Raw genomic sequence first — 25,405 nt, 5'->3', positions numbered from 1 at the left:
GATATGCGATCTTCTAATCTGATGCTTGAGTCTGCTGGTTTCGATGCCATATTGGATAAAAGGCTGGATTTGATGATGATTCGATGGTGGTTGTAAGATTTCAGGGGTTGAGTGTCTCGCTCGGTTGAGTGTCTCGCTCGGTTGGGTGTCTCGCTCGGTTGTGGATTACGTTAAGTTACCTACCTTAGGTAAGCATGTAAGGTATCGTTACCTAGCTGTAAGGTATTCTTTCATAGGTACTCCGTACCTTTGCCCTGCCTTATCGCTGCTGAAATCCTTAGATAAGCGGGCAATTGTTCCTTTGACGTATGAAAGCCCATTATGGTCTCGAGCTGCCTCACTACCTACCCTCAACCTCATCAGAATGATGATAAGCCTCTTTGGGCGTGGTTACTTCCATCCGGTATCACTTGTGCCTCTGAAGACTAGCACACAGAATGCCGAAGAGATATTTTGACAGTGCCAATACGGATCACCAGCAACCCAAGCGATCCCGCATAACTCAGGTAGATAGTGAGGATCGCCTGTCACTATTGAGCGATGAACTACTGCTCCAGATCTTGTCTTTTCTACCCATACCCTCATTACTAATATGTCAAAGGTTTTTTTTCTTGTCTCTATATTCCCTTAATCATACCTTTTTCGAATGTTCCGTGCTGGCGGCTGACGCTCTTCTTTAGGGTATCTCGTCGTTTCCATGCACTGGCCGGGGATTCGGAGCTTTGGAAAAGGCAATATTACTCTCGATGGGTTCGACCTCGAGCACGCCGACTGGCGAATATTCGACATGCTGCCCTTTCTGCGACAAGGGCAACATACTCGCCACATGTTTCAAAATGGTTGGATCATGCTCATTTAGCTGAGGAGGGCAAGGTGACGAATTGGAAAAGACAGTATCGCCTTAGGCATAATTGGTCCAAGGGAATCTGTCAAGTAACTGAAGTCGAGCTTCCCCAACCCATGCACTCGCCAATGCTGGTCAAGTTCTGCGCGGGCTTTGTCTTCACAGCAGACTCCGAGCACGGGCTGAGGTGTTGGCCTGCTAGCAACCTGATATCATGCTTGGCCAGACTTCCTCTTTTGGAGTCCGAATCAGAAACCTCAGCATTCCCTACAGCATTGGCGGTGAGCCGCTGCTTACCGCAGAATCTTGTCAAAGTAACAGTAGGATTTGCAGACGGCCGTTTCGGCGTCTACGATATGGATACTCAGACGTTATGTCTGAGACTACGCTCTTTCCACCCCGCTTCTGCCGATGGAGCAATCACCGCGATGGCCACATCGAGTTCTTACCTACTAATGGTCTCGGAGCACAAGGTTTTATCCCTGTATGAGATGTTTTTAGCGGAACCCGAACATCCAACTAGTTCCAACGCAGTGAAATCGAGCAAACAATCCTCAGGGGAAGGTGTGAAACTGCTCGCCTCTCTCAAGGCAGATAGTATCTTATCCCCAATGTCCCTGTCAGTTCGATTTGCGCGTTCGGAGATCATTACATCTATTGTTTACAGCTTTTTCCATATTGGCTGTGGCTGGTCGCTGGGGATTCAAGAACTGCATTTTGGCAAGGATGGCGAGCAGATTGGTTCTCGACTTGCAACCACCGTTGACGCTCAGTATGGAGCAATGCCACTGCATCCTCTTACTCTTTCGAGGAGGGGATATCCTTCGTCTTTTGAATCCGGACCATCAAGCGGCGAGTCTCACGTGGGACTGACAGAGCCGTCCATATTACACCAAGAACCGCCAACCTCCATTTCCTACTCCCATCCCTATCTCTTGACCTCGCATGCAGACAATACATTGACCGTGTATCTTGTCGTTTCCACCGGTGCAAAACTTTTCGTCAAGGGAGGTCAGAGGCTCTGGGGTCATACTTCATCAGTATCTGGAGTGCAAGTGAGCGACCGCGGAAAGGCGATTTCCGTGAGCTCTCATGGCGACGAAATCAGAGTGTGGGAACTCGAGAATCTGATTCCCTCACTTGGGTCTTCAAAGGCGGTAAAGGAGAACAGCATCCAGATCAATCCTGAGAACAAGTCATGCAAGAGACATGAGGGCGGGACCCTCCTGACAGGATTTCTTACGTGCCAGCTTTGCGGGCCACACTTGGCCTCTGGGCATATGTCTCGTGAATACACTCGGTTGGGAGGCTGTGTCGGGTTTGATGATGAGCGTTTGCTTCTTTCCAGTCGGAAGGAAACCGGGACACACTTGATAGAACTCTATGACTTCACGTAAATTGTTTGACCAGTGTCAAATCATCATCCAAGTCAGGCATCCTTCTTACACAATGAAACTCCTTAATGAACAGCAAGGGATTCTATTTAAAATTAGCCTTGGCTTTCAGAAAGTGGCTTTTACAACAAGAGTTCCTTGAAACACTCTTATTATATTGTAGAAGGAGAGCAGTGCAGAGCCAGTGTGCCATCAAGGCGAATCGTTCGATTGAGGACCTTGTAGACATACATCATTAAGGCAAAGTTGTATTCCACAAGGTTTCTTATCGACCGTACTCAAAAATCTCTCATCTTTCCTTCCCATTCTCATTCTATATACACAGATGTCTCTATGTGTACGGAGTACACTAATCGCTCGCCTCATCCCCTCGCCCCTTGTAGGGTCAGCTTTGAGGAATGACCGTACCGAGCTTCGACCCCAGCGAATGGCATGTTGTGGGCTCTTGCAATAATGAAGCCTGCTAGAGCATTTTTTTGGTGCTGAATCGAAGCACTCACTGGGTATACACAATGCATCAGGATGAGTTCTGAGTCCAGCGATAAGATTGATCACAATACTACTCAATCAGAACCGTGAATTGCTTCAGAATGGCGCACTCATGCCATCGCCGGCTGGCAAGGCTTCGACGTCGTCTCAAGTCCAGTATTCCAGGTTTCCCACTCAATATATTCTCCTTCACCATCGTGCCCCTCGCATACAACCCTCCTATCGAATATCCTCCAAAACTTCGACCTCGTCGAAGAGGCATTGTCAGCGAATGCCATTGTGTCTGCGTCTTACCTCGCCAAAAAAATACCTATGGGTCGGCTGCCGTGGCTTTCCTGCCCTGATCCATTTTGTCACATGGTTGCTCCAGAATTATTGGAATACGGTCATTCTCAAGCATCACAAAGCCCTGTCTTTGGATTTGAGAGGAGCCATTGTGGACTGTGGAGTCTTCTACTCCGTAGCGAAGCTGACTCCCAGTTAAAAGTCTAGCCAGGAACCACGCACGGGAAGCACTCTTTTCCACCCCGCACCAGGTAGCATATCTTTCTTGCTAACATTTATTATTCTTTTTTTTTTTTTCCCTGCGAAATACCAATCAATCAATCTCTGATCACCTTCTCTCAATCTCTCCTGAAAGTCCATACAACAAACTCAGCCTTCCTATCTTCACCCTCATATCATCAAAAATGGAATATCAAGCTGGAGGTCGTGGATGCTTCAACTGTGAGTCCTTGCATATTTAACAAGAAAATTTCTGCGACTGTCAATTTGTGCGTACTGCGCTCTCACCCAAATCTATGTCATTGTCTATACTTCTCTATCCATTGCATTGTTCATATTGAATGCTTCAATGTGTCCAAGGAAGTTGCTGGTCGCACCAGCCTTCTACTGACACATTCATCGTCCCCTCACCCGCGTTATTCATGCTTTTATCGCATTTCGCTTTATGCGCATTCTTGAAATCTCAGGCTTCTGCTCTTCTGAAAAATGGAAATTGAGAAATATGATAGACTAACAACCTTATTTCATAGGCGGCGATGCCTCGCATCAGGTAAGAGTTCCCTCAATTCACCAGAAACATGGATTTGCATTTTTTGCCCTTTCAGCAAGTATGTAGGAGAAGAGAAACTCATCCTGTTAGGCTCGCGATTGTCCTAAGAGGGGAACTCCTACTTGGTACGTCCCTTCTCTCCGTCATAAAATAGACAGTGTCTAATGCTTCTTTTGCCAGCTATAACTGTGGCGGTATGTCATTACCCTCTGCCTATACCTTTCCGCGTTTTATGTTTAGGCAAAAAAAATTTTAATGACATCGAGCAACAATAGGCCAGGGCCATGTCAGTAAGTTGATCTTCATATGCCGTCGTGGATTGATGGATAATTGGTTGACCGATGACATTCCCTTCTTTTTTTAGGCCGCGAGTGTACAGTAGCCCCCAAGGAGAAGTCCTGCTACCGCTGCGGTGTTGCTGGACACATTTCTCGCGAGTGCCCCCAGGCTGGTTCGGGCGATAACTACAGTGGTGCTCCCAGCGGCGGCCAAGAATGCTACAAATGCGGTCAAGTCGGCCATATCGCACGCAATTGTTCCCAGGGTGGCAACTATGGAGGCGGTTTCGGTCACGGAGGATACGGCGGTCGCCAGCAAACTTGCTACTCATGTGGTGGCTTTGGCCACATGGCTCGCGACTGCACTCATGGTCAGAAGTGCTACAACTGTGAGTATCGTCGATCTTCTTCTTGCGCTTCTGGTTGAGTAACAATGATCGTAGGTGGAGATGTCGGACATGTATCCCGCGACTGCCCCACTGAAGCCAAGGGTGAAAGAGTTTGCTACAAGTGCAAGCAACCTGGACATGTCCAGGCCGCTTGCCCCAACTAGTTGACACATATCACGGGTCGTCTGTCTTCAATATCGCGTTAGTACACACAGAATCATTGATCGGAGATGTCATTCTGGCCAGTCCGAGATTCTCGGGTGGTGTGAAGTCTCCCTTTATGGTGAGGTTGCGACCTCGCTCACCAATATGGTTCCCGGCTTCTCCGTCTTTCCCAAGCTTCGGTCGGCATTATATCGAATTGATGTTCACCTACGCCGAATCGCTTTAACGGTTCTTTATCCCTCAGTTCCAAGCAGGGAGATGCCGACTGTAAGAAATTAGCAGGAGGTAAGGTTGCAGGTGGACAAGGTGTGATAAACTCGTTGGTGTGATGCAGAAGATCAAGGAAATATCCACAGCTTTGTAGCTTTTAAAAGGCAGTCTTTCACGATTTTCAAACCTCTCAATGTCTCTCCTCGATCAGACGCCTTTGTCCACGTTGACTATGATGATCCTTGACTAACCTTTATGACCGAAGTCAAATAGAGTCGGAGTAGGTGCTGATCGGGCTGTATTGGAAGTCATCTAAATATTATATCTGTCTGCACCTATTTGTGTATGCTCTAATGCGTCGTAAATATTAAAGGGCTGAAAACGGGACTGTTCAGTGGTGACAATGACCAGCTCTATGGTACATTCAAAACTTCATGATCTTAGCTATGGTCTTTGAGACGGGTCATGACTCCTGTCCCAATCAGTTCATATCTTCCAAAGAGGCAACGTGCATATACCCAAATAATGCAGCGAGGTCTTGAACATGTCCATGATCAAAAATATCCGATGGTGTGCAGTAGAGTATATATGATCAACTATTATTTAATGCAGAAGCCAGCAATGAGTGTCAAAAACTTGAACTTAATGGAGTAGCGTCTCATGAGCTGCAGCTACACATCATGGCTCTCTTGTATCTGGGAACATCGCCGCAAAAGCGTTCCTCTTCATCTTTGTTCAAGCCCCATGAATTCCTGAAAGGATCGAGAGCCATTTGCATGACATGGTCAAGGATTTTTCGATCCCCTCTTTGCTCTACACGTTCAATGACTTCATCGAGAATCCATCCGCGAGGTATGAACTGTAGCATGTACATGTCAGCGAGGCAAGAGGCGTCAATACCGTGGAGAGGGTGTGAGCAAGGTACAGAAAGCATAAAAGGAACAAACTTGAAGTGAGAGGAAAGAGACACTTTGGACCCACCTTCGGATTGACTGCATTCATAGCTTCCTGTCGGTCTGCATCTTTTTCAATGCCCCAATCTTCGAGGATTCGAGATCTCCAAGCCGCGAGCCACTTGGCTATGCGCTCTTTTGCAGACTGTTCTGTGTAGCCAATACCGCCGAACCCTTCATTGTGAAAGAAGATGGGTGCCGTGTCCACTCGTTGCTGGTCACTTTCGATATCAGCAAGCGCTACGTTGGAGAGTCGCCTGAAAAAGTGATTGAAATCAAGCTCTAGGGCTTCCAATGTATCCAACATCTCTGAGAACAGTTCCTGGAAATCAGACTCTTTCTGAGTCTTCAATCCTAGCCTGCAACTCATCAAGCGTTTATATTCGTTCAGAAACACGCTCCTGTATTCATCACCGGCCCGTTCAATGATGGTCTCAGCGCGTTTCACGACAGCTGGTGCGGTTTCCTCGGTCAACCCATCTTTCAAGAACCACTCTTCATCGACCTTGTCCCCGGCACCAATCAATTCCCCTAGAGCCTCTCCGAGTCGAACCAGGTTCCACCAGATGATGGTTGGTTGATTCTTGTAGGAATATCTCAACAGGTGGTCGTCATGGTTTGGGGTATACTGTGGGTCAAAATTGTCCATAAAGGCGAATGGGCCAAAATCAAGCGATAGGCCGAAGATCGAGGTGTTGTCCGTGTTAAGTACGCCATTCATAAAACCATAAGCTTGCCAGGCAGCCACAGTTTTCGCGTTGCGACGCACTATCTCGCGGTATAGTCTTGCAAATCTGTTTTCTGTTACACCCTGGTGTTCCTGTGCATGGTCTCGGGGAATGCCTCTGGCAGGATTATCCACGGCGTCTGTGGAATGGTCCCGGCCTAAGGATACAACACCTGGCAGGGTTTCCCATCCCCCAAAAACATCCTCGGCGGTAAACGTCGCTAGCTTTCTGATGAGATCTCGGTCCCCACGCGCATGCGGCAGATCAAAGCTCCCAATTCTGAGCCAGGTCTCGGCGAATCGAGCCACAATAGCACCAGGCTCAATGCGCTCACGCAGAACCTTTGACTTTGGAAGCAGAGTGATTGCCAAAGCTCGGGTGCTTGGCACACCAAGAGCGGATAACGCTAGGAATGTCATGGGCTATAATTCCGAATTCATGAATATATGACGCTTACCTTCTGACACAACGTACTCGCGGATGCTCGACCGAAGAACAGCTTTGCCATCAGCGAAGCGTGAATATGGCGTCTTTCCAGCTCCCTTTAATTGGAGTTCAAATCGGCGCTTCGTTTCAGGATTGGTGCACTCGAACAGGCTAATCGCACGCTGACGAAGGTCAATTTCTCTCGCTAGAAGTTCAATCTATGGAATTTCAGAGCTTACTCCATCCCCGAGTTGCCCGGCCCAGGAGCCGCTGTGCCTGGTCAACACTAATCAAGAAATCTAATTAGGAAATCAGACAACGTACAATTGCCATCCTACAAGTCATTAACAACTCTTCTTGTGCTTTCGAGCCGCGAATTCGTCATACCTCCATAGCACTGAGCCCACGGGTAGATTCCTCCATCCTTTGCGTTCCAGCAGATCTCATTTCCAGACACTAAAGCTTGAAACTGGGGCGTAAGTTCCTCGCCCATTTTCAGACCAAGGTCCTTCATCGCTTTATGACTGACGCTCAAAAGCTCAGTCTCCTGTGCTGGCTCCGGCCGAACAAAAGTGTATAGAGCTCCTTTCACCAAACGGGGACCAAGAGTTTCCCTGGGTGCCTTGTGCGAAGACTCTGGGGTCTCGAAAGCCGGGTCTGGAGGGAGCCTTGCTGTAAACACATTGGATTTCGGAAGTTCCGCAAGGGAAACTCCTGCTGTGCTAGTCGAGAATTGGTTTGCCATTTGGCCCAGACGATCTCGCATAGACCTTAATCGGCTGAGTGTACTACACAAAGACATATAACAGCGTATCTACTGTGTGTGTCCTGCGAAGAAAAGGTTGAGAACTGTCTCCGATAAAAATTATGGTGGTGTGATATGAAAGGCTTTTAGATGCAATATGATGCGATCACTTAGAATCCTAGATGACCGAAAGAACCTACTCTGAGACTCTCAAGGCAAGGTAATTTGCAGGAATGAAAAGCAATAATGATTACTGCATAACTACGTGAACCACCCCGCAGACAGCTCTGTGTGTGGAGTCACTGTATGTACTCCGAGTGGACTAGCCCTGTAACTACATGGATACATCATAGTATCTAGTACTCTGTTGTATCTTTAGCTTATCTCTAGTAGGTAATGGTTTAGAGTTATCAAAGGATAGGCATTCTCATGATATCATTTATAAATATCAAATGATAGACAGAATTAAGTAATGCAGAGAAGAACTTTAGCATGGATCTTAGATACTTATGTTATGATCCTACATGCATAAATTATGCACTATAAATACTCGGCAGATGAGATCGCCTAGCCTTATGTACGGAATTTATTCCCATAATATGTACACTAAGGTATCAGGCAGACTGGAAATCATTATTTATTATTATTATTATCATTATGGTAGTGCCCTTGGTATGCTACGACTACCATCATCAATAGGTAAGGTATATTCCTCATCGTTATCATTGTTTTCTGGTGGTACTTGACTCCTTAATTACTGGCTATTAAATGACAAGACGGAGGTTATAAGTACATCATCATAAATGTCATTATTTACTCACAATGGAGTCCCTACATTTACCTATAGTAATGATGAGCATACTGAGCAGTGATAATCATCTACAGAGTACAGAGTACGGTGAAGTTATGATGATAATGCTAAGTGCTGAGGCATTATGAATACTGCAGCAGGCCACGGAATTAAGCCGCACTCCACCTGCTCTTGAATCTTGATGTAATTATCTTATCTGGGATCACGTCAATTCACCAGGGGTCCAAATGATCGAGGATACATTTTATAAGCAATAATATCATTGGTATGTCTCGCTAAGATGGGGAACCCATTCATGTGCCTGAGTATTTGTTAACATTTACCTTTAGTCGACGACTCTCCATCCAGCTGTTCGCAATCGATATATTCAGTCATTCTTGAAGCACATACGTTGTCTCGAAGGGTATGGCTCAAACATTTGCGGAAATCCCAAGCGTCGAGCTGAATGATGGCGTTAAAATTCCAATTGTAAGTATTCTCCATCGGCTCTTCCCCGCTGCTTCTCAGAATGGGAAATTTCCTAGATTGGATTTGTTAATTGAATTCTCCTTATGCCAGCTTGGGTACGGTACTGGCACCGCCTGGTTCAAAACAGGCGGGGCGACAGGCATTGATCGAGAGTTAGTTGAGTCGATCAAAACTGCAATCAAGCTAGGATATCACCACCTGGATGGCGCGGAAGTCTATGGTACCGAACCGGAGCTAGGACTTGCCATAAAAGAGAGTGGCGTCCCACGGGAGCAACTTTTTGTGACAACCAAGGTGATCACGAATATTGCGGACATCCCCAGAGCGATAGATGCAAGCCTGGAGAAACTCCAACTCAGCTATGTGGACCTGTAAGTCGCGCAGGATATCCTCTCACTGTACACGACTTTGCGTCGACCGACAATACTGATACGCTCTATTGCACTCTGCAGATACCTGATTCATTCCCCATTCTTCGCCAAGTCGGATGGTGAGTTGCAAGAAGCCTGGGCTGCCATGGAGAAGGTCAAGGCCGCTGGTAAGGCCAGGTCTATTGGGGTCTCCAATTTCCTCCAAAATCATCTAGAGGCGATACTCAAATCCGCAAAGGTCACTCCGTCAATCAACCAGATCGAGTATCACCCATATCTACAGCATGGCGGCCTTGTTCCGTTCCAGGAAGACAACGGAATCAAGACAGCGAGCTACGGGCCTCTTACACCCATTACTCGAGCAAAAGATGGGCCCCTCGGGGAGCTGCTGCCAAGTCTCGCCCACAAATATGGAGTCAGTGAAGGCGAGATCCTGCTCAGGTGGTCCATAGACCGGGGGAATGTTTCAATCACGACAAGCAGCAAGGAGTCTCGTCTCAGCAGCTATTTGCGTGCGTTGGCCTTCCGTCTAACGCCCAAAGAATTAAACGAAATTTCCGCTATCGGACATCGAAAACATCATCGAGCATTTTGGAGGGATAAATTCGCGGATGATGATCGTTCTTGATCAGATTTTAGCATGTAGCGGCAGCCAGAGCCTCTCACTCTCTCACTGCTCGAGGCAATGATGGCCCGGCTTTGAGGGTATGTACCTGCAATTTATATGTATTTTTGTTGAGCTGACTGAGAGCATACCGTCCAATGTGCGCTCATGGCTGCGATGTCCCGTGTGTGAGGGCGTACTCGCCTCGATAATCTATATATACTTTTTGTTGAAACTCGGGATAATCGAGCGAGCGAAAAACTTGGCCCCGGTAGGTCGAGCCCACTTTGGAGCAAAGGAGAGCATATTTGTTATTTCTACGCATTCATACGCTTCGATTAGGTTTCCTTTTTCTGTCATTTTCAGCGATGTAATCAGTAGCTTCACAGAAACGGAGTTCCTCTTTCATACTGCCAAGCATCTCCGCACCAGGCCCAAGCCAAGATAGCTCATCTACGCCAGAGATCATCATCCTCTACGGAACTACTCTGCCCTCCAATGTCAACCCTTTTTGTGCTTACAATTTGAACTCGATTAGCGAGTGCATTGGGAGCGTTATTCATGGCTCTGGGAGTCTAAAATTACATCTGGCGTGGCATACAGGGTTGCTTGCCAACAGTCTTCAGCTCACAATACAATCGCCCCGGAGTCCTTTTACATAGCGTTCCCACGCATTAATCATGCGCGGATTAAGCCCCTTCCACTCGTGTTGAGCCTGAGAACACAAAGAGGTTGTCTTTTGGACGCGTCTGTCTGGGTCGACGGCATCGGCGAGTGCTTGTCCTGTGAATCGCGTTTTCCCTTCAAGCTAGAGTCGCAACATTACCGTTACACAAGGTTAGCAACAGTTGAACCAAATCGATAAGACCCAGTGTCATTCTAGCTTCCTGACGCATTGCCCGATTTCTCAACAGGAGATTAACCTTGCTATGCCCGTCTATCTTTAGGCTGCGAGTTTTCCTGCGTGCGATTCCCAAAGAGAAAGGCCTGAGGTGTCTGGCGCCGTCTAGAAGACGCTTCAAGAAAGAAAAGAAGCAAAACCGAAACTTGAACAACCTCAGTTCTTGGTCAATGCCTCGTGCCATCTTCGCGCGCAATACATGATCAATTGAGGGACTGCAATGTCGGTGGATCGTCAACTTACTCTTTCCGTGGACGATGATATGAGCAATTCCAAGTCTGCGCTAGAACAAACATCTGCGCCGGAAATAATCTCAGTCGATAAACGGCTGGAACGCCTTAAGGAAGAGGTCCTTCCTTTTTACCCTTTCTTACTCACCCTTCCCACCGATGTGCCTTTCCGCCCTGGTGCCCGATTTATCAACAACTGGGCAGTGGGTGATGACGGGCCTTTCAACCCCGACGAACAAGAACTACAGTACATGACATTTTTGACTCACCAAGACGGTGACTCTTTATTAGTGGCCGTTGGGGATTGGTCAGACGGAACAGGGAACATTATGTCAGACAAGCGCTCAGGGTCTCAAAGTGCGGCAAGCACGCCTTCAGCTGGGTCGTTGAAGAAGAAGATCAGCTTGAATGATTACAGGAATAGGAGAAAGAGCGGTGCTTCAGTCTCGCCTATCAATCAAGAGCCTATAACACAGACTTCAGCTCCTCATACCTCTGAAGACAAGCGATCAGGGATGAAACCCATTACGTCCGTGGACCATTCTGGAAAACAACCACTCAATTCACTATCGGCCAAGTCATCAGTCAGATCTGTACCGGAGAGTGTAGGGCGTAAACGTCCGCCAGAGCTTGATCATGGGCATCTAGGATCACATGAAGGGGAGCAGGCAGATGTAGCTTCTCCAAAGAAAGCGCGGCTTTCGCCCAGGATGATCGAGAGCAAGAGTTCTGAGTTCTCAAAGACCAACGGGCTACCTGATCTTCTATCACCAACCTTACCACCAACTTCAGACAGCCCCAAATTACCCAGGCTATTGTCACCAACTCTGCCGCCCGATATTGAAAAGGAGCTAGCCGGACTTGATGAAAGTCGCTCAGTGTCGAGCTCGTCCAAATTACTCAAGCAACTCGATTCTTCATCATCGAAGGAGAGTTCACAAAGACCGAAGCCGCATGACCACGGCAGACTGCAGCCGTACGCAACGACTGGGCCTAGCTTGTATGGTAGAAGCTCGAACACGACGGCCGATAAATGCATAACTACTCCTATAGATGCTAGGGGCTCGGATTTCGGCGACACACCAAATCTTGATTTGCAATCTCAGAGAGGTGAACACACGCCACCCTCGACAGATACCAAAGAAAGTATGGCATCAAAGCCACGGCTGGTGGTAAGACTGAAGTATGGAAGATCGAATAGAAAGCGCATCGAGGCTCTCTTGAAATTCTCCGCAAAGAAGAAAGCAGCTCTCACATCTTCACTCATTAACAAGCAACTGGATTCCGAGAAAGCCCGGGTGACCAAACCTCACCTTAACGAATTCAATACTTCCACACTCGGGCATACCAGTCACAAGCCCCACCGGCTAGAGGGTACTGTCAAGGATACGGTTAACATGGACACAAGTACTTCAATGAAAGAACGATCCAAGGAGCCCAGGGCGCCATCGCCGGAAAAATCCCGACTTCCTGCGTCATCTACCCCGATCTCTATATCAAATCAACCGAAGAACTTTACGAGGTCTCCGACCAAGGATGCAAAGGACTCTGCTCCTCGGACCGAGACCTTCCATAGCGCGGGGAAGTCGACGTCATATTATTGCACCAAAGATCAACCGGGAAGCCAGGTGAACTCTGCGAAGCAAGCATCGGCAGATTCTGATAATCCCGGGTCTCGGTCGCGGAACTCTGAACGTCGAGCTTGGAAGGACGAATACCAGAGACTTGGAAACTTGGGTAGGGAGTTGAAGCATGCTGCAGAGAGGCATACCAACAAAGATGCAATGACTGCTGGTGATGAAAAACTTGCAGTTGTGACGGCGATAGAGGCTGTCCTTTGTTTCATTCTCGCATTTGTTGCTGATGATCACTCTAAAGCTTTGGCCCGTCAAGTCGGCGACTCATCGACCTGGCTATCTATACTCGCGTATTGGCGTGTTGTGAGAAAGAACAGTGCCCCTTACCCGAGACTCCACAGTCTCTGCTTAATTCTCGGTGCTGTGTCTTATGATGCGATTCACGCTCTCGATTTGGAACGCCTCGCCATTACTCCATTGCCAGGAGATCATACTCCTGTGCCCACACCAGGAAGTGACGGCACTACTGTCACATCAGATGAGAACAAGAAGAATCGAAGAGATTTCATCGAGTTAAAAAACCGATTGCCTGATTTTTACAAAGAGTCCCAGAGACTGTGGCTCGAGGGTTTGCAAGGCCTTTCAGAAGATATTCTTGCCCGTGAATTTCCTGACACCTGGTCTAGACGCTCAAGAAGATATTCTCATCTGGGAAAGCAGAAGCTCAAGATCGGAGACTATACCGGGGAGTTCCTTTTTCCACCTGGGAAGACATCAACACCTGTGGAAACTGTTCGGTTTGGGTGTGCGATTCTAAAAGAGTGGTGTATGAAAGAAGGCGTGGCTTGGAGCTGTCGACTTGATTTATGAAAAGAATGACAGATTATTCTGCCATGGTTGTTCTTACAAGCCGTGATTTGTTTCCTTCCTGGATTTCTGTTTGGCTTTTTTTGCTTTGAGAGTCGGTCAATTTAAGCCAGCGGGCGTTAAACGAGTCTATCTTCTGTTTGCCGTTGCGCCGTGATACCAGAGTTTTGAGTCTTTCCAAAATTAGACATGTGGATAGCACAGACTGCACAGTTTTATAGGTTCCTTAAATTATGACAATGCGAATATCCTATGTGTATACAACGACATGTGTAGCGCTATGGACGCCCTGTATCAGATGGGAAGGTTCTGTATATTGTGGGCATTTGCTACAATATTTTGAGAGCAGACTATTTCACCCACACTGAAATGATCATTGCAACGGCTTATAATATCTGTTTCACATCATCACTGATGAGTAGTCTATGCTGATTATTGCGGCCTCCCACTGAAAACATGGCACCTACGAAGACGACGCGCGAAAAGAAGAAAAGCTGGAAACCGGGTAATTCAAAAGAGAAGATGCAAGTCCAAGCACTTACGATGTGATGCAATCTCCAAATCATGCATGAATAAATGCAAGAGTCTCGGATTTGAGAAAAAAAAAAAAAAAAAAAAAAAAAAAACCTGAGCGTCATGATCTAGGAATTCTAATCATATCGGTTGTTGAAATGAGGCCCATTAGAAGGGTTGAATTCGAATATGGAGTGAGCGATCAAGTGAGGGTTCAGTTATGGATAGGAAGCACTTGTCCAGAATGCTTACGGCTCGGCCTGACGTGCATGGGATGCATGGCGAAGGTCATTCGCCAAATGTTCACCGAAAAGCCAGCCAGCTTCGCGGCAATACCGGGCTTCTCCACCACGAGTACCAACTTCACTACTCCAGCAGATGAACGAGGCATCCACAATATCTGCGATGACGCCTTCAGCTGCTCCTAGGATGCTCCAGCCAATGGTACCCGCAATGAGTCCGATCACGTAGGCATACATACTGCCATGGGCTCCATTACTCAGGCCGGGAACCTCTAGGTTCCGAGCAGCGCTTACCCATCCTCCAAAACCGAGTGCCAAAGACATCATGAAGCGAGCAGCGTGGAGAAAGAGCTTCGAAAGGCGGTAGGAGAGGAGTGGTGCTGAACCCGCATGGAACCGAGAAGATGACCTGGGATGGAGTGACGACATCGCCGTCGCAAGTGAGACATTCGGCATTTCGAGGAGGCCACGAGCGGATAGTATGAGCGGTTGAGAATGAATAGCGGCAAAAGTGAGAGTAAGAGGATCTGTGAGCGCGGCGAGGGGAGAAGGAACGAGTGTGTACACGAAAAGATTCAGAAGTCGAGATAGGCGAGTCGGCAACATCAGAAGTGGCAGCCGAGTACACAATGCTATCAGCTTAGAGAAACAGACTGTGCCAAACAGTGTTGTGACAGAATGGACAAAAGCCGCCTGGACAATCTGCCTAGACGTGGGTTTGGGGGTCGCGAGACGGTGAAAGTACCACTGACTCACTGTTGCAGCTGTAACTGAACGTTGAATACCGGCGATGACTCCCAATGACCAGATGTAAACGAAGACAAAGTAGGTTCCCAGCCACCAGCTGCTGACGTTGAGGGCGAAAGCGTGTGATTCTGATATATGCCCACCTAAAAAAACTCGAGCGAACATCAGCATCCAGACCCACGTCCAGGAGACAATACAAGTCAGGATGCCAAGGCCAACGAGTAATAATTCGAGATTCGCAGCAAGAATTCGGCAAGCGAATTCAAGAATGTCGATGGCTTTGCCAATTGCATGGCGGCTCCGGACAACATTATATATCCAAAAACTTGAGATGATGAACGGCACAAGAGAGACAACCCTCATGGCTTTGTCCTGAATGCTAGTCCCATGCCAGATTCCTTTGAAACTTGAGATGAAGGAATAAAGCGAGAATGAGTATAGTATAACAGGAACTGCAAAGATCATTGCGCAGACCAAAGAGCGCACGTAATACCGCAGTAACACCAACCAAAGAAGTGATATCAATACTGAGACCATCGTGTAGATGCCGAGAAGATAGAAGGATCCATGAACAGTGAGGTATATCGTGTCACCCCATCTCGATTTGTCGCCTGAAGGTGCAGATGTGTGCAAATAATTGAGAAACGAGGTAGCAAGTAGGCAGCCCAGAGAGATCAGAAAGAGCTTCCCCCAGAAAGTATCATGGGCCCCAGATTGCGTCTCCCCTGGTGAAAAAGGCTCAAGACCAGAGTCCGCTATGCTTGATGGGTCACGATCATCGAGCAGTTGTTGCTTATCCATCTCGCTCGGCCCGAGGAATGTCTCTATACCAAGAATTCTTGGCTCGTAGCTTGTTTGTTCTCGGAACAGCTGGACGGAAGGAGGACTATCATCAAGACCCCCAAGTGACCCAGCCCTGTCAACGTTCTCGTCTGATCTCAATGTATCTTCAAGACGAATATCGACCAAATTTCCTCTGAGACTACGACTTTGTCGGACCTCGTCGGGACCTTCGCGATCATCGGCTGTCATCGCAACTGACTCAAATGCACGATCGCTTTGCCCGTTCATAGACTTACTGCTGGCACGCCAAGAGCTTCTGATCCTCCCGCGCTTGACATATCTGTCATCCTGAAGAGGCTGCCGCTCGAGACTGGTTGAACTGTCGCCATCCCCTCCAATCTCTGAAGAATCTCTGAGTTGGCTGCTGCCAAAATGCCGCCGTGACCTTTGCAAGGCGTAGAAGTCCGCAATCTCGCGCTCCCGCTCTGTTTCATCATCCTCGTCACGAAAATCATCTGTGGCGCTAAAGAAGAGAGGCGCAGGTTGAGCTGGGTTTCGTGAACCGAAAGGAAAATTAGAGACCTGGGACGTGGCTTGTTGGTAAGGATCTAGTGTCATTCGTAAAAAAGCTCGCGATGAAGAAAGGCGAGAAACTCCAGGTCGTGCATTGAGACGATGACTTCCATTACGACGTGCGTCGTCGGGAGAAGGGCCTAGTCGTGATTGTGACTGAGCAAGGAAGCGCGAGGCATCTGTGTTATCGATGTGAGTCACGCAACCAGAGACCAGAGAAGATGATGTAAAGGATATCAGGGTAGTTCTTCATTGATTTGGAATGCATACACTCTGAGAACATGACCTGCTATATACTTGCTAGAGGTCCTGATTCATGCTAAACCGGAAATTCGTTTTAAAGTCCTCAGTTGTTATCGTGACTAGAGTCTCTAATAGTGTGTAGCCAGACAATTTGCGGTGAGTCAATATTCAGTATCACAGTTGTGTTGAATGTAAACGAAGCAAAGATCGGAAGGAAACATGATTTAGAGAGTCAGTCTCTCTAGTTTTAAATTGCTAAATATGGCTGAATCTGAAAGAGGTCCAGTTAAGAATATTGATATGTTCCCACGACTTTGTCTTGTGTGAAGCATGTGTTCAGAAATAATGGATGATCTGAACACACGCGTCATATGGCAGGGTCACACTGGAGCTGACTCAGCAGGTGTTCATCAGGACCATGCTCCGTACATTCGGGGGTACAAAGTCAAACAGATCCCATGTACCTCCTCATCGAAGCATCCATAACAAGAAATTCTAGCATACCGATGTGGCTCTCTTGCGGGAGGCATTGGAGTATGAGTTGAAATATATCAAATTAACATTGGCAACCATCTGATAACTGATAACATAGAGCATTGGTTACACCCCAGACTCAACGTCTTTTGTATCCATGTCACAGCCATGGGATTACATCGCTAAGCTTGTCTGTATTGGAGATTCCGGCACTGGAAAGTCCAGTGTGAGTGTTTCAAGCCTGTTTACAAGTTCGTATGTGGAAACTCGAACAAGATTGTGCTGACCTGTGTGTTGTCGTAAAGTTGACCATTCGACTCTGCGAAGGACGCTTCTCTTCCAGTCATGATGTTACTATTGGAGTGGAATTCGGCTCACGCATTGTTCCAGTTGGGCCTCCAGCTTCAAAGAGTCTGGGGGTAGATTCCGACGTCTCTGATTCTTCTGCTCTGCCATCATCATCAACGGTGACAGCTATGGTTGCATCCCATGAGTCTGTTGCCTCGGGCCTCCCCAGCCCTCCACGAAAACCGCTAGGAGATCAACCTCAGAAAAAAATGAAACTCTCCCTCTGGGACACCGCGGGCCAAGAGACTTACAAGTCGATAACTCGCTCGTATTTTCGTGGTGCCTCAGGGGCCCTGCTCGTTTTTGACATCACTCGTCCCTCTACATTCACCTCGTGCACCCAATGGCTGCAAGATCTTCGGCAAATTGCAGAAGATGGCATTGTCGTAATTCTGGTCGGGAACAAGAGCGATCTCGCGGAAGTGGAATCCGACGTCAATCGCAGGCGTGTCACCAAGCAAGAAGCAGAGGAGTGGTGCCGCATGAACAATGTGGTTCGCTACGTTGAAACGAGTGCAAAGTCCGGTGAAGGCGTCGAGCGCGCATTCCTTGAAGTTGCTGAGATGATTTATCGCAATATCGAGGCAGGAAAGTACGACTTGAACGATCGTCGAAGCGGCGTAAAGGGTTTTGGGGCTACAGGGGGAGCAAGTGCGGGAACGCCGAAGACCATCACCTTAGGCTTGAATGATGCAATGCGCAGTGGTGGAAATGGTTGGCGCGGAGCTTGTTGCTAGCCTGAGAAATGCATTTTACCTGAGCCCTCTTGCAAGTCGTGGTGGCAATACAGTATATTGTGATGCATCGCATGACTCGTCTATACAACTATATATTGTACTACCTGCTAGTTCAGTGACGATTATGCTTGGGCGACTTTCTTCACCTTCAGAGTAACACGCTTTTTGTTCCTGCAACAGCCACCCTGCCTAGACAGGCAGATGGAAAGAAACCCGGGTGAAGCATGAAACTAAGCATCAGTAGTAATTGTACTTACTGATTGTAATAGAGCTCATAATGTATCAAGGTATTGCTACAAAATAATGTGGTGTATTTGGTAGGCTGAGATATTAGATGTATATAGTGCTGGCAGTGGTTATCGATCAGTAGATTAGCAACAACTAGGCCGTAGACATTACGACTATCCTAGTCGCTTATTTCAGCTGCTGATACGACGACTGACTGCCTGCTGAGGCACGAAGGTTATTGATTGAACGTTAAACTTGACGAGCTGAAAGCTTAATCGTAGGCCAAATCTGTCCCAGAACAGTTAGTCTGCAGATGGTGGAAAGCCTTCGCTACATTGTGTCTACCTGAGGCGCACGTAAGTAGACGTCATTGGAAAATCCAGTACTATACGGAGTTAATTATTCCGAAGGATAGCAACAGTAGCGCCAGGCACACGTTGACATACATGCGCACGAATTAATAATGGATACAGAACTTTCAAGGTGACATTTCGTAGGTGCTTGACATCCAATCACTTTGCAATCCGCCAACCGCTAAGCCAGTCCAAATTGGCCCATTGCTGGCTAGGACCCTCAATGCCGAACACAATGACCCGGAAATGAACAAACATTCCAATGACGGTCATGTAAAGGAAGGCATATAGCAACCCGCGGGCCGCAGAACTCATTTTTTGAGTAAGCCAGTCAACACAAAAACCGAAGGTAAGTATGGAATAATAGAGGGCAGGATAATAATGATGAACATAGGTCACCCGAGCCATGATTGTGAAGGGGAAGTAGTGTAGGATCCATCCGAGAAGAGGGTAGAAGCCGGAATAATGGATGTGATCGATATCCGCTCGATTGAGATCCTTGTAACCCCGCTGCCAGCGGGCGAGATACCAGAATATTGAGAGTCCAAAAACCCCGAGACTGACTGTACTGCCCCAGTAGACAAAGGGATTCCCGAGGAGGTAATACTTAATGGTGTTATCATCCCAGGAGCACATACGAAGGCCCACATTGAGTATGGGCCATTGCCAGAATTTCGACGCAAGGTCATCTTGTTTGTCCGGATCAGGAACAAGAGCGTTGTTTGATGTCATCATGGCGACATTCAGATGGATGAAATCCTTAAAAAAGGGGGACTTGTACGATCCCGGATCACCAGGTGGAACTGCGAGACTTTCACGTCAGACCAGGGTACTAGCCTGCTCGAGGGGGAAGGAAAGGTAATGCTATTGAGGGGTGAAAACAGCAACAGAACGACACGCTGAGCGGGCACTGCTCAAGGTTCTTGGTTGGAACTTACGTCGATCATTGAAATGAGACTCCACATTCCAATGCGTGTAGACGTCGCGAGGATTATTCTCTTTGACGCATGTGGTCTCAATCTGCTTAAAACCCCATTGTGGGAGGTTCACGTTGCCGGCTCGCAGATAGCAGCCCAGAACGATGTGTTTCAGGCGGAAAGCAGTTGTCAGTGTTCGAATCCTGCTTCGATCTTTTGACGCGACATCATCGACAACCTCCACTGCCCAGTGATCTTTTTCATCACCAATAGTGATGTTACCATAACAGGAGACTTCGTACTGAGACTTGGTGATAGGAGCCGGGATGGCATGCGAATGAAGGTTTCGGCCCGTTTGCCCATGAATAAGACGAATGATATCGCCATCGCCAACAAATGAGAGAGGCCCGTTGGCGTCATACTCAGGGTCATGGCGGTTGGGATAAATGAACCAATCGTTGTTTGCGTCCTTGTGATGGTAACAAGTGACCTGCTGCTGATTGGAACCGTCGGGATAAGTTTGAACATGAGAATGTAGCAGTCCTCCACCATAACCCATATTTTTTAGAGTGACTCTAGAGCCAAGGGCAATTTCGAGAGGGCTGTCCTTTCCAACCTCAGTGCCCTTTAGATTGGCTTGAAAGAGGGAGCTCATCTGCGCGTCCCCCGGTCCACTGTTTTCAAGAATCCAGAAATGCACGTAAAAGGAAAGCATATATACCACAGCTGGTATAATAATCAATCCCACTACGCGAACCAGTAGATGGTTAACGAGGACTGTCTGTTAGCAAGGTCAGCTACACAGCAGTATTCTGGAATTCCCTTCAGTACTGACCTTCGGCATCCTAAGGTCGCCAAATTTATTCCATAGATCTTCAATTGTATAGAGTCCCACTAATGCTGTGCAAAAAAGACCCACCCATTTAACACTGCATACGCAGCCGATACTTATACCCGTCAAGAAGAGCCAGGTAAACCACTCAACTGAGAAGCTAGCATGCTGTAACCGATGAAACTTAGCCCAGCACATGGTGGTCGTAAAGGTGAAGCAAAGTAACATCGAGTCAAGCAATATGAACCTTGAAATGGTCGCGTAGGAGTTTTCGAACAGAACCATCAGGCTGATTAGCCAAACGGTGGCCTTGCGGAAACCGAGCTCTCGGGCAGTGTAGTAAGCGAGAGGAACGCACACGACCCCGAAAGCGGCGTTGAAGATACGCATGAATGTAAAGTTGACATCTTCTGGGTATTTCTCTCCTGATTTGAATTCAAAGGATCCGTTGTAGCCAGCAAGGAGACCAGATAAGCCAACAAGCATCTTTCCCAGCGGCGGGTGAACGTCAAAGTAGAATTCTCGCTTCAAGTAGTGTGAACCGAATTTCCCAAAGCTGGTCGACAGTAATTAGACATTGTGGTAGTTTCACATGGCTAAGGTGCTATGTAACGTACTGGGCTTCATCCCAAGTCACAATGTTCGAGCGACCTATGCGGTACATACGGGTGAAGACAGCCAAGGCTGTCAGCAGGATCGGCGCAATGAAAGGTTCCCAACTATCCAGTACCGAGGTGAAAGAACTGGGCTGTTCAGCAGAAGGGTTATTAGCTGGCGATAAGATGCGATGTTTTGCAAGTGGAATAGGATGAGCATGATCATCAAACCTTAGGCCTCAACTTCGCGTCCTTGTCCTCGACGCTACGAGACGAGAATGGCTTATCAACTTTCTCTGTGGCGTGAACATTCCTACGCCGCAAATCGGAGCCGACATTGGCACCGGTAGTCGACGCGACATCCATTTCCGCCATGGTGGATGGTCTCTCGATGCGGAGAAGTCAGTGCTCACGTTGCAAGGGCTCTCCGGTGGCAATTGAAATGCATACAAACAAGTCCTTCAAAATATGGAGTTGAGAGAAAAGAGAATGAGTTGGCGGAGATGACCCTCAAAGGTAGTACACGGGCATATCCAATCCTCGATTGTAGAGGTTGGTATCCAGATTATAATGAGCGTGAGCCTACAGAGCTCCGCGACAGATCTTCGGGGGGATCAAAGATGTATTTTATAAGAAATGGAAAGGTCGAATGGTAAGGAGGGTTTGTAAATAAAGAGAAACGAAGCGAAAGGCAGAGGTGGCTAGAGTAGGCATGAAACGAAAGGCTAGTAGAAGCTGGGTCGATGTGTGTGGACTGAGACTGAAGAGGACAAGATGTAGTATGCAAATGGATAGTTGGCCTGGAAATTCCAGGGAGAAACTGGTTCGGCGTCGGATCGGCCCCGCTCAGGCCACCTCACTGCTTTCTAAGTCCAGACCTCCAAGACCCCAATAAAGAGTAATTTCTTCGGCTTGCCTATATCTAGATAGTATTCGGGTCTCATGACATTCTATTGTGTTTCGCCACATACTTGAAACAACATACACTATTAAACCCTCCTGAAACCAGAGGTCATATTGTCAGAACCTGTGGGATATGTGAGGCTTACGTGTTATCCGCACAACATCTATCCAGAGGGAACAAGTAGTATTCATTTTTGTTTCGACTGACGATGATGGTAAATCAGCTGTCCAGACATGACATCCTCAGAGGTGGACGTGTTACGAAAAGGAGAAAAAAAGAGGGACTCTTCTATCCTAACCAGAAACCGCCCCTGACGAGAACAGAATAACCCTCAACCAAGTGTCAAGAATCTCAAGATCTCATAAAACCCCTCATACATTGGAGAAATTCAGGCCGCTATATCACATGGACATGGACACCACGCCGAAGAAGAAACAAGCCCGTACTGACCGTCAAATCCACGCCGTCTAGTTCTACCCGCCCAAGGTAGATGCACCAAAGCAAGATTGTTCGTTGCCACTGGATCTCCCTACTTATTGGTCAAAGGAGAAGAGATGGCGAGATGAAGCAACGGCGAAACGACAAAGAGAAGGTGAAAATATATCGCCAAAAAGCGCAAAAGGTAGAAAGAAGAGAAACAGTACCGTAGAAGCAACAAACTCTCTAAAAACAAAGAGGAGCGCGAGATGAATATAGAACCAGGGACTTGTTCTAATCATTCTCATCCTCTTCTTGCCCCAGACGTCTATACTGATTATTTCTCGCTTGCGGTCCCGGTCCTCTGTGGCGACTGACCATATTTGAGATCCAGCCGCCAATACCTTCAGGCCGTCCGCTGCTTTCATCCGAAGAATTAAGCCCTGCTACTTTAGAATTTCCATGGGCGCTGATGTTGGGTGGATCAATATCTAAACCAGGAATGGCGCTTTCCGTTCCGAACTGTCCATACTGCCGTCTGATGTCAAGGGAAGGCACTGGCGAGCCGCCACTCATAAGCGATCCGCGCTCAGCTTGTGTCGCAGGTGTTGGCATAGCAGTCGTCGCATCTCCAAAAAGGACGTTCATGTCCTCCAGGCGTACACCGCTCGTTTCGGGGTAGAGGAAGTATACTTAAGAAAGCACGCATTAGTGAATCACGAAGTGTCGGGTTTTGAATGTGAAGTGAGGCCCACCAAGTACAAAACTACAAGCACAAAAGAAGGCATGGACAAGGTAAAGACGCCACTTGATCGCAGCCTGAAGAACAGGAGTCACCTCTCCGACGAGCCAGTTGAAAGCCCAGTTAGTAGCTGTGCTAAGACTGGCCCCCTTGGCACGGATGCTCAGGGGCAGAATCTCGGGAGGGTACAACCAGGGGATGGGGCCCCAGGATGCCCCGAACGAACTAAGTCGCGTTAGTACTGGATAGGCAATCCGATGGTTCCGCTCATAGAGAAAGAGGGAGAGGAGCACAAAAGATACTCACGCATTGTAAATCATGACAAAGATAACAGTCAGAGTTGGAGTTGCTGCAACATCGATATAGATGAAGTATGATATCAGCGACAGAGAAATAATCATTGCAACTGCCCCGGAAAGCAGGATGGGTCGCCTTCCCCAGCGGTCCACGAGATACCATGGGGGAACTGTTGAAGCAAGGTACGAGAGTCCATTTATTCCAGTCATCAAAATAGCATCGCGACCCGCCCAGCCGGCTGACTCAAAGACGAGTGGAGCATAATAGGATATCACATTAATACCGTTCAGCTGTGCCAATGCCTGAGCCGACATTGCGATGAGGACTCGTTTGCGATAACGCTTGAACATATCAGTGTAGGATCTCTCGCCTTCCTGCCGTTGGAGAAGGACATTCATCTTGATTTCTCGATACTCCTGCCGGGCTTTGTCATTGTGCAGATCCCCCTGCCCATATAGATTGGCAATGACCACCATGCCCTCTTCATCGTGGTCATTGTCTAACAACCATCTGGCTTTGTGTGAGTAATATACATGGTATGAGGTTTGAATTGTCATTTTCGAAGATACTTACCTTGGTGATTCACATATGATAAGACTTCCTAGGCCAAGGAGGGCACCCAGAATGCATTGGCATAGCAGTGGCAAACGCCACGCATAGTTACTATCGATGTAACTGCAGAAATAATCCACCCACACACTAGCCGCGTATCCACAGATATTGCCGGTAAACTCGATACATGCTAGTTTGCCCCTGTTGTGAGGCGGCTATTGAGACGTCAGCAAATCCGCCAAAAAGAAGGGGGGAGTGATTCCACATACCGATATCTCCGATTGATAAACTGGTACTATCGTTGACAATGCTCCGACGCCTAGGCCTGCAATGATACGGCCGAGCATCATCATGGGTAGCCCATTTGCGAAGGTTTGGAATGCACCACCGATAGAGAACACGATAGACCCGTAAAGAATGGTCTTCCGCCGTCCTATCAAGTCGCCAATCCGGCCGACGAGTAAGGAAGAAATGAATGCACCAACTTCAAGGATGGCGACCACTGTGCCAATCGCAGCTCGCGATGGTTGATTGAAGTAATCTTTGAAGTACCAACCACTGTATTCATGTTAGTCAACGGTTTCAATATCGCCATGCCCATTATCACCAAAGCATGGAGGCCTTTGTGCCGCAAAGTCGGAGGACGAACGTGATTATACCCGACATAACACCCTGATCATAACCAAAAAGAAAAACACCTAATGATACGAAAACACTGGTAAAGTACCTGTATAAGGGTCAACGAAAGCAGCGCAGAGCCAGGGATCAGAAAGCGGGAGCTTCTTACAGTAATGGCTTCCCAACCAAGCCATGTATCTGGGCGGTTTGTCTATTACTCGGAGACATGATGATAGCTAAAGACCGCTCTATCCTGGAAATCCGCCTAGGCGCAGGTGAGGGGATGTCAATGGATATCTTCTCAAGATCGGTCCGACCAGCGGGCGATTGAGCTATGTAGCGTACGCGCTTTTGTCGCTTCAGTCCAGCTCGGGACCCTTCTGGACTGGTCGTTTCACAATCCAGGGACTTCCGCAGGCGATTTTGAAGAGGGTCTTCTACATCTGCAAGCTGCTCGGCTAGATCACCTGTGTCGGTCCAAACGGAGAATATAGACTCCACAGTGTGACCAGACGAGTATGAGGAACGTCGACTGCCTTTCTCGCTCGCAGAACCCGCAACGCTGACAGAGTGCCCCGAGGATGATTGCAAATGAGCGCTCAGTGGCCGCAGAGGTATAGTACTTGAGGAGGTGCGTAGAGAAGACTTTGTTGAAGGAATGTTGGCGGTTGTGGTGGGCTGAAAGTGACAGCCCTTCCGCGCTCAAAGAGTGGGTTCTCGGAGAGAGTCTGAAGTGATCAAAGGTGGACTGGAGATACCAAGCTCTCCCGCTCCTCCATGCAGAG

The 25,405-nt window shown here is 47.9% G+C and overlaps 9 protein-coding genes across 9 annotated transcripts; 5 read left to right on the top strand and 4 right to left on the bottom strand.

The window, feature by feature from the left end:
* Positions 1–972: 972 nt before the first annotated feature.
* CDV56_103531 (WD domain protein) lies at positions 973–2,241 on the top strand (the record flags this gene model as incomplete). Its single annotated transcript, XM_026757150.1, has 1 exon — positions 973–2,241. The coding sequence occupies one exon, from the start codon at positions 973–975 to the stop codon at positions 2,239–2,241; it is 1,269 nt and encodes a 422-aa protein (XP_026610294.1).
* Positions 2,242–3,416: 1,175 nt separating this feature from the next.
* On the top strand, positions 3,417–4,612 carry CDV56_103277 (putative zinc knuckle domain protein (Byr3); the record flags this gene model as incomplete). The annotated part of the gene is made up of 3 exons (XM_026756896.1): positions 3,417–3,453; positions 4,146–4,448; positions 4,503–4,612. The coding sequence occupies 3 exons, from the start codon at positions 3,417–3,419 to the stop codon at positions 4,610–4,612; spliced, it is 450 nt and encodes a 149-aa protein (XP_026610293.1).
* Positions 4,613–5,636: 1,024 nt separating this feature from the next.
* On the bottom strand, positions 5,637–7,675 carry CDV56_102932 (YdiU domain protein; the record flags this gene model as incomplete). Its single annotated transcript, XM_026756551.1, has 5 exons — positions 5,637–6,910; positions 6,962–7,112; positions 7,170–7,206; positions 7,255–7,264; positions 7,318–7,675. The coding sequence occupies 5 exons, from the start codon at positions 7,673–7,675 to the stop codon at positions 5,637–5,639; spliced, it is 1,830 nt and encodes a 609-aa protein (XP_026610292.1).
* Positions 7,676–8,891: 1,216 nt separating this feature from the next.
* Positions 8,892–9,953, top strand: CDV56_102638 (aldo/keto reductase; the record flags this gene model as incomplete). The annotated part of the gene is made up of 3 exons (XM_026756257.1): positions 8,892–8,954; positions 9,045–9,325; positions 9,407–9,953. The coding sequence occupies 3 exons, from the start codon at positions 8,892–8,894 to the stop codon at positions 9,951–9,953; spliced, it is 891 nt and encodes a 296-aa protein (XP_026610291.1).
* Positions 9,954–11,050: 1,097 nt separating this feature from the next.
* Positions 11,051–13,507, top strand: CDV56_102180 (uncharacterized protein; the record flags this gene model as incomplete). The annotated part of the gene is made up of 1 exon (XM_026755799.1): positions 11,051–13,507. One exon carries the CDS (start codon positions 11,051–11,053, stop codon positions 13,505–13,507), a length of 2,457 nt encoding a protein of 818 aa, XP_026610290.1.
* Positions 13,508–14,265: 758 nt separating this feature from the next.
* CDV56_101742 (uncharacterized protein) lies at positions 14,266–16,645 on the bottom strand (the record flags this gene model as incomplete). Its single annotated transcript, XM_026755361.1, has 2 exons — positions 14,266–16,541; positions 16,633–16,645. 2 exons carry the CDS (start codon positions 16,643–16,645, stop codon positions 14,266–14,268), a joined length of 2,289 nt encoding a protein of 762 aa, XP_026610289.1.
* Positions 16,646–17,555: 910 nt separating this feature from the next.
* CDV56_101541 (Rab family GTPase) lies at positions 17,556–18,164 on the top strand (the record flags this gene model as incomplete). Its single annotated transcript, XM_026755160.1, has 1 exon — positions 17,556–18,164. The coding sequence occupies one exon, from the start codon at positions 17,556–17,558 to the stop codon at positions 18,162–18,164; it is 609 nt and encodes a 202-aa protein (XP_026610288.1).
* A 740-nt stretch (positions 18,165–18,904) lies between these two features.
* Positions 18,905–21,465, bottom strand: pmt2 (protein O-mannosyl transferase; the record flags this gene model as incomplete). Its single annotated transcript, XM_026754652.1, has 5 exons — positions 18,905–19,548; positions 19,684–20,443; positions 20,498–21,050; positions 21,112–21,242; positions 21,322–21,465. The coding sequence occupies 5 exons, from the start codon at positions 21,463–21,465 to the stop codon at positions 18,905–18,907; spliced, it is 2,232 nt and encodes a 743-aa protein (XP_026610287.1).
* Positions 21,466–22,705: 1,240 nt separating this feature from the next.
* CDV56_100538 (putative MFS monosaccharide transporter) lies at positions 22,706–24,560 on the bottom strand (the record flags this gene model as incomplete). Its single annotated transcript, XM_026754157.1, has 5 exons — positions 22,706–23,103; positions 23,167–23,378; positions 23,460–23,960; positions 24,024–24,217; positions 24,272–24,560. Coding segments are annotated over 5 exons (1,594 nt in total), but the record flags the coding sequence as incomplete, so codon positions are not given.
* Positions 24,561–25,405: the final 845 nt, after the last annotated feature.

Source organism: Aspergillus thermomutatus (genome assembly GCF_002237265.1).
Source record: "Aspergillus thermomutatus strain HMR AF 39 chromosome Unknown NODE_332, whole genome shotgun sequence".
Lineage (NCBI taxonomy): Eukaryota > Fungi > Ascomycota > Eurotiomycetes > Eurotiales > Aspergillaceae > Aspergillus > Aspergillus thermomutatus.
The sequence above is the reverse complement of the archived record's forward strand: the minus strand, read 5'-3'. Positions and strand labels throughout refer to the sequence as shown.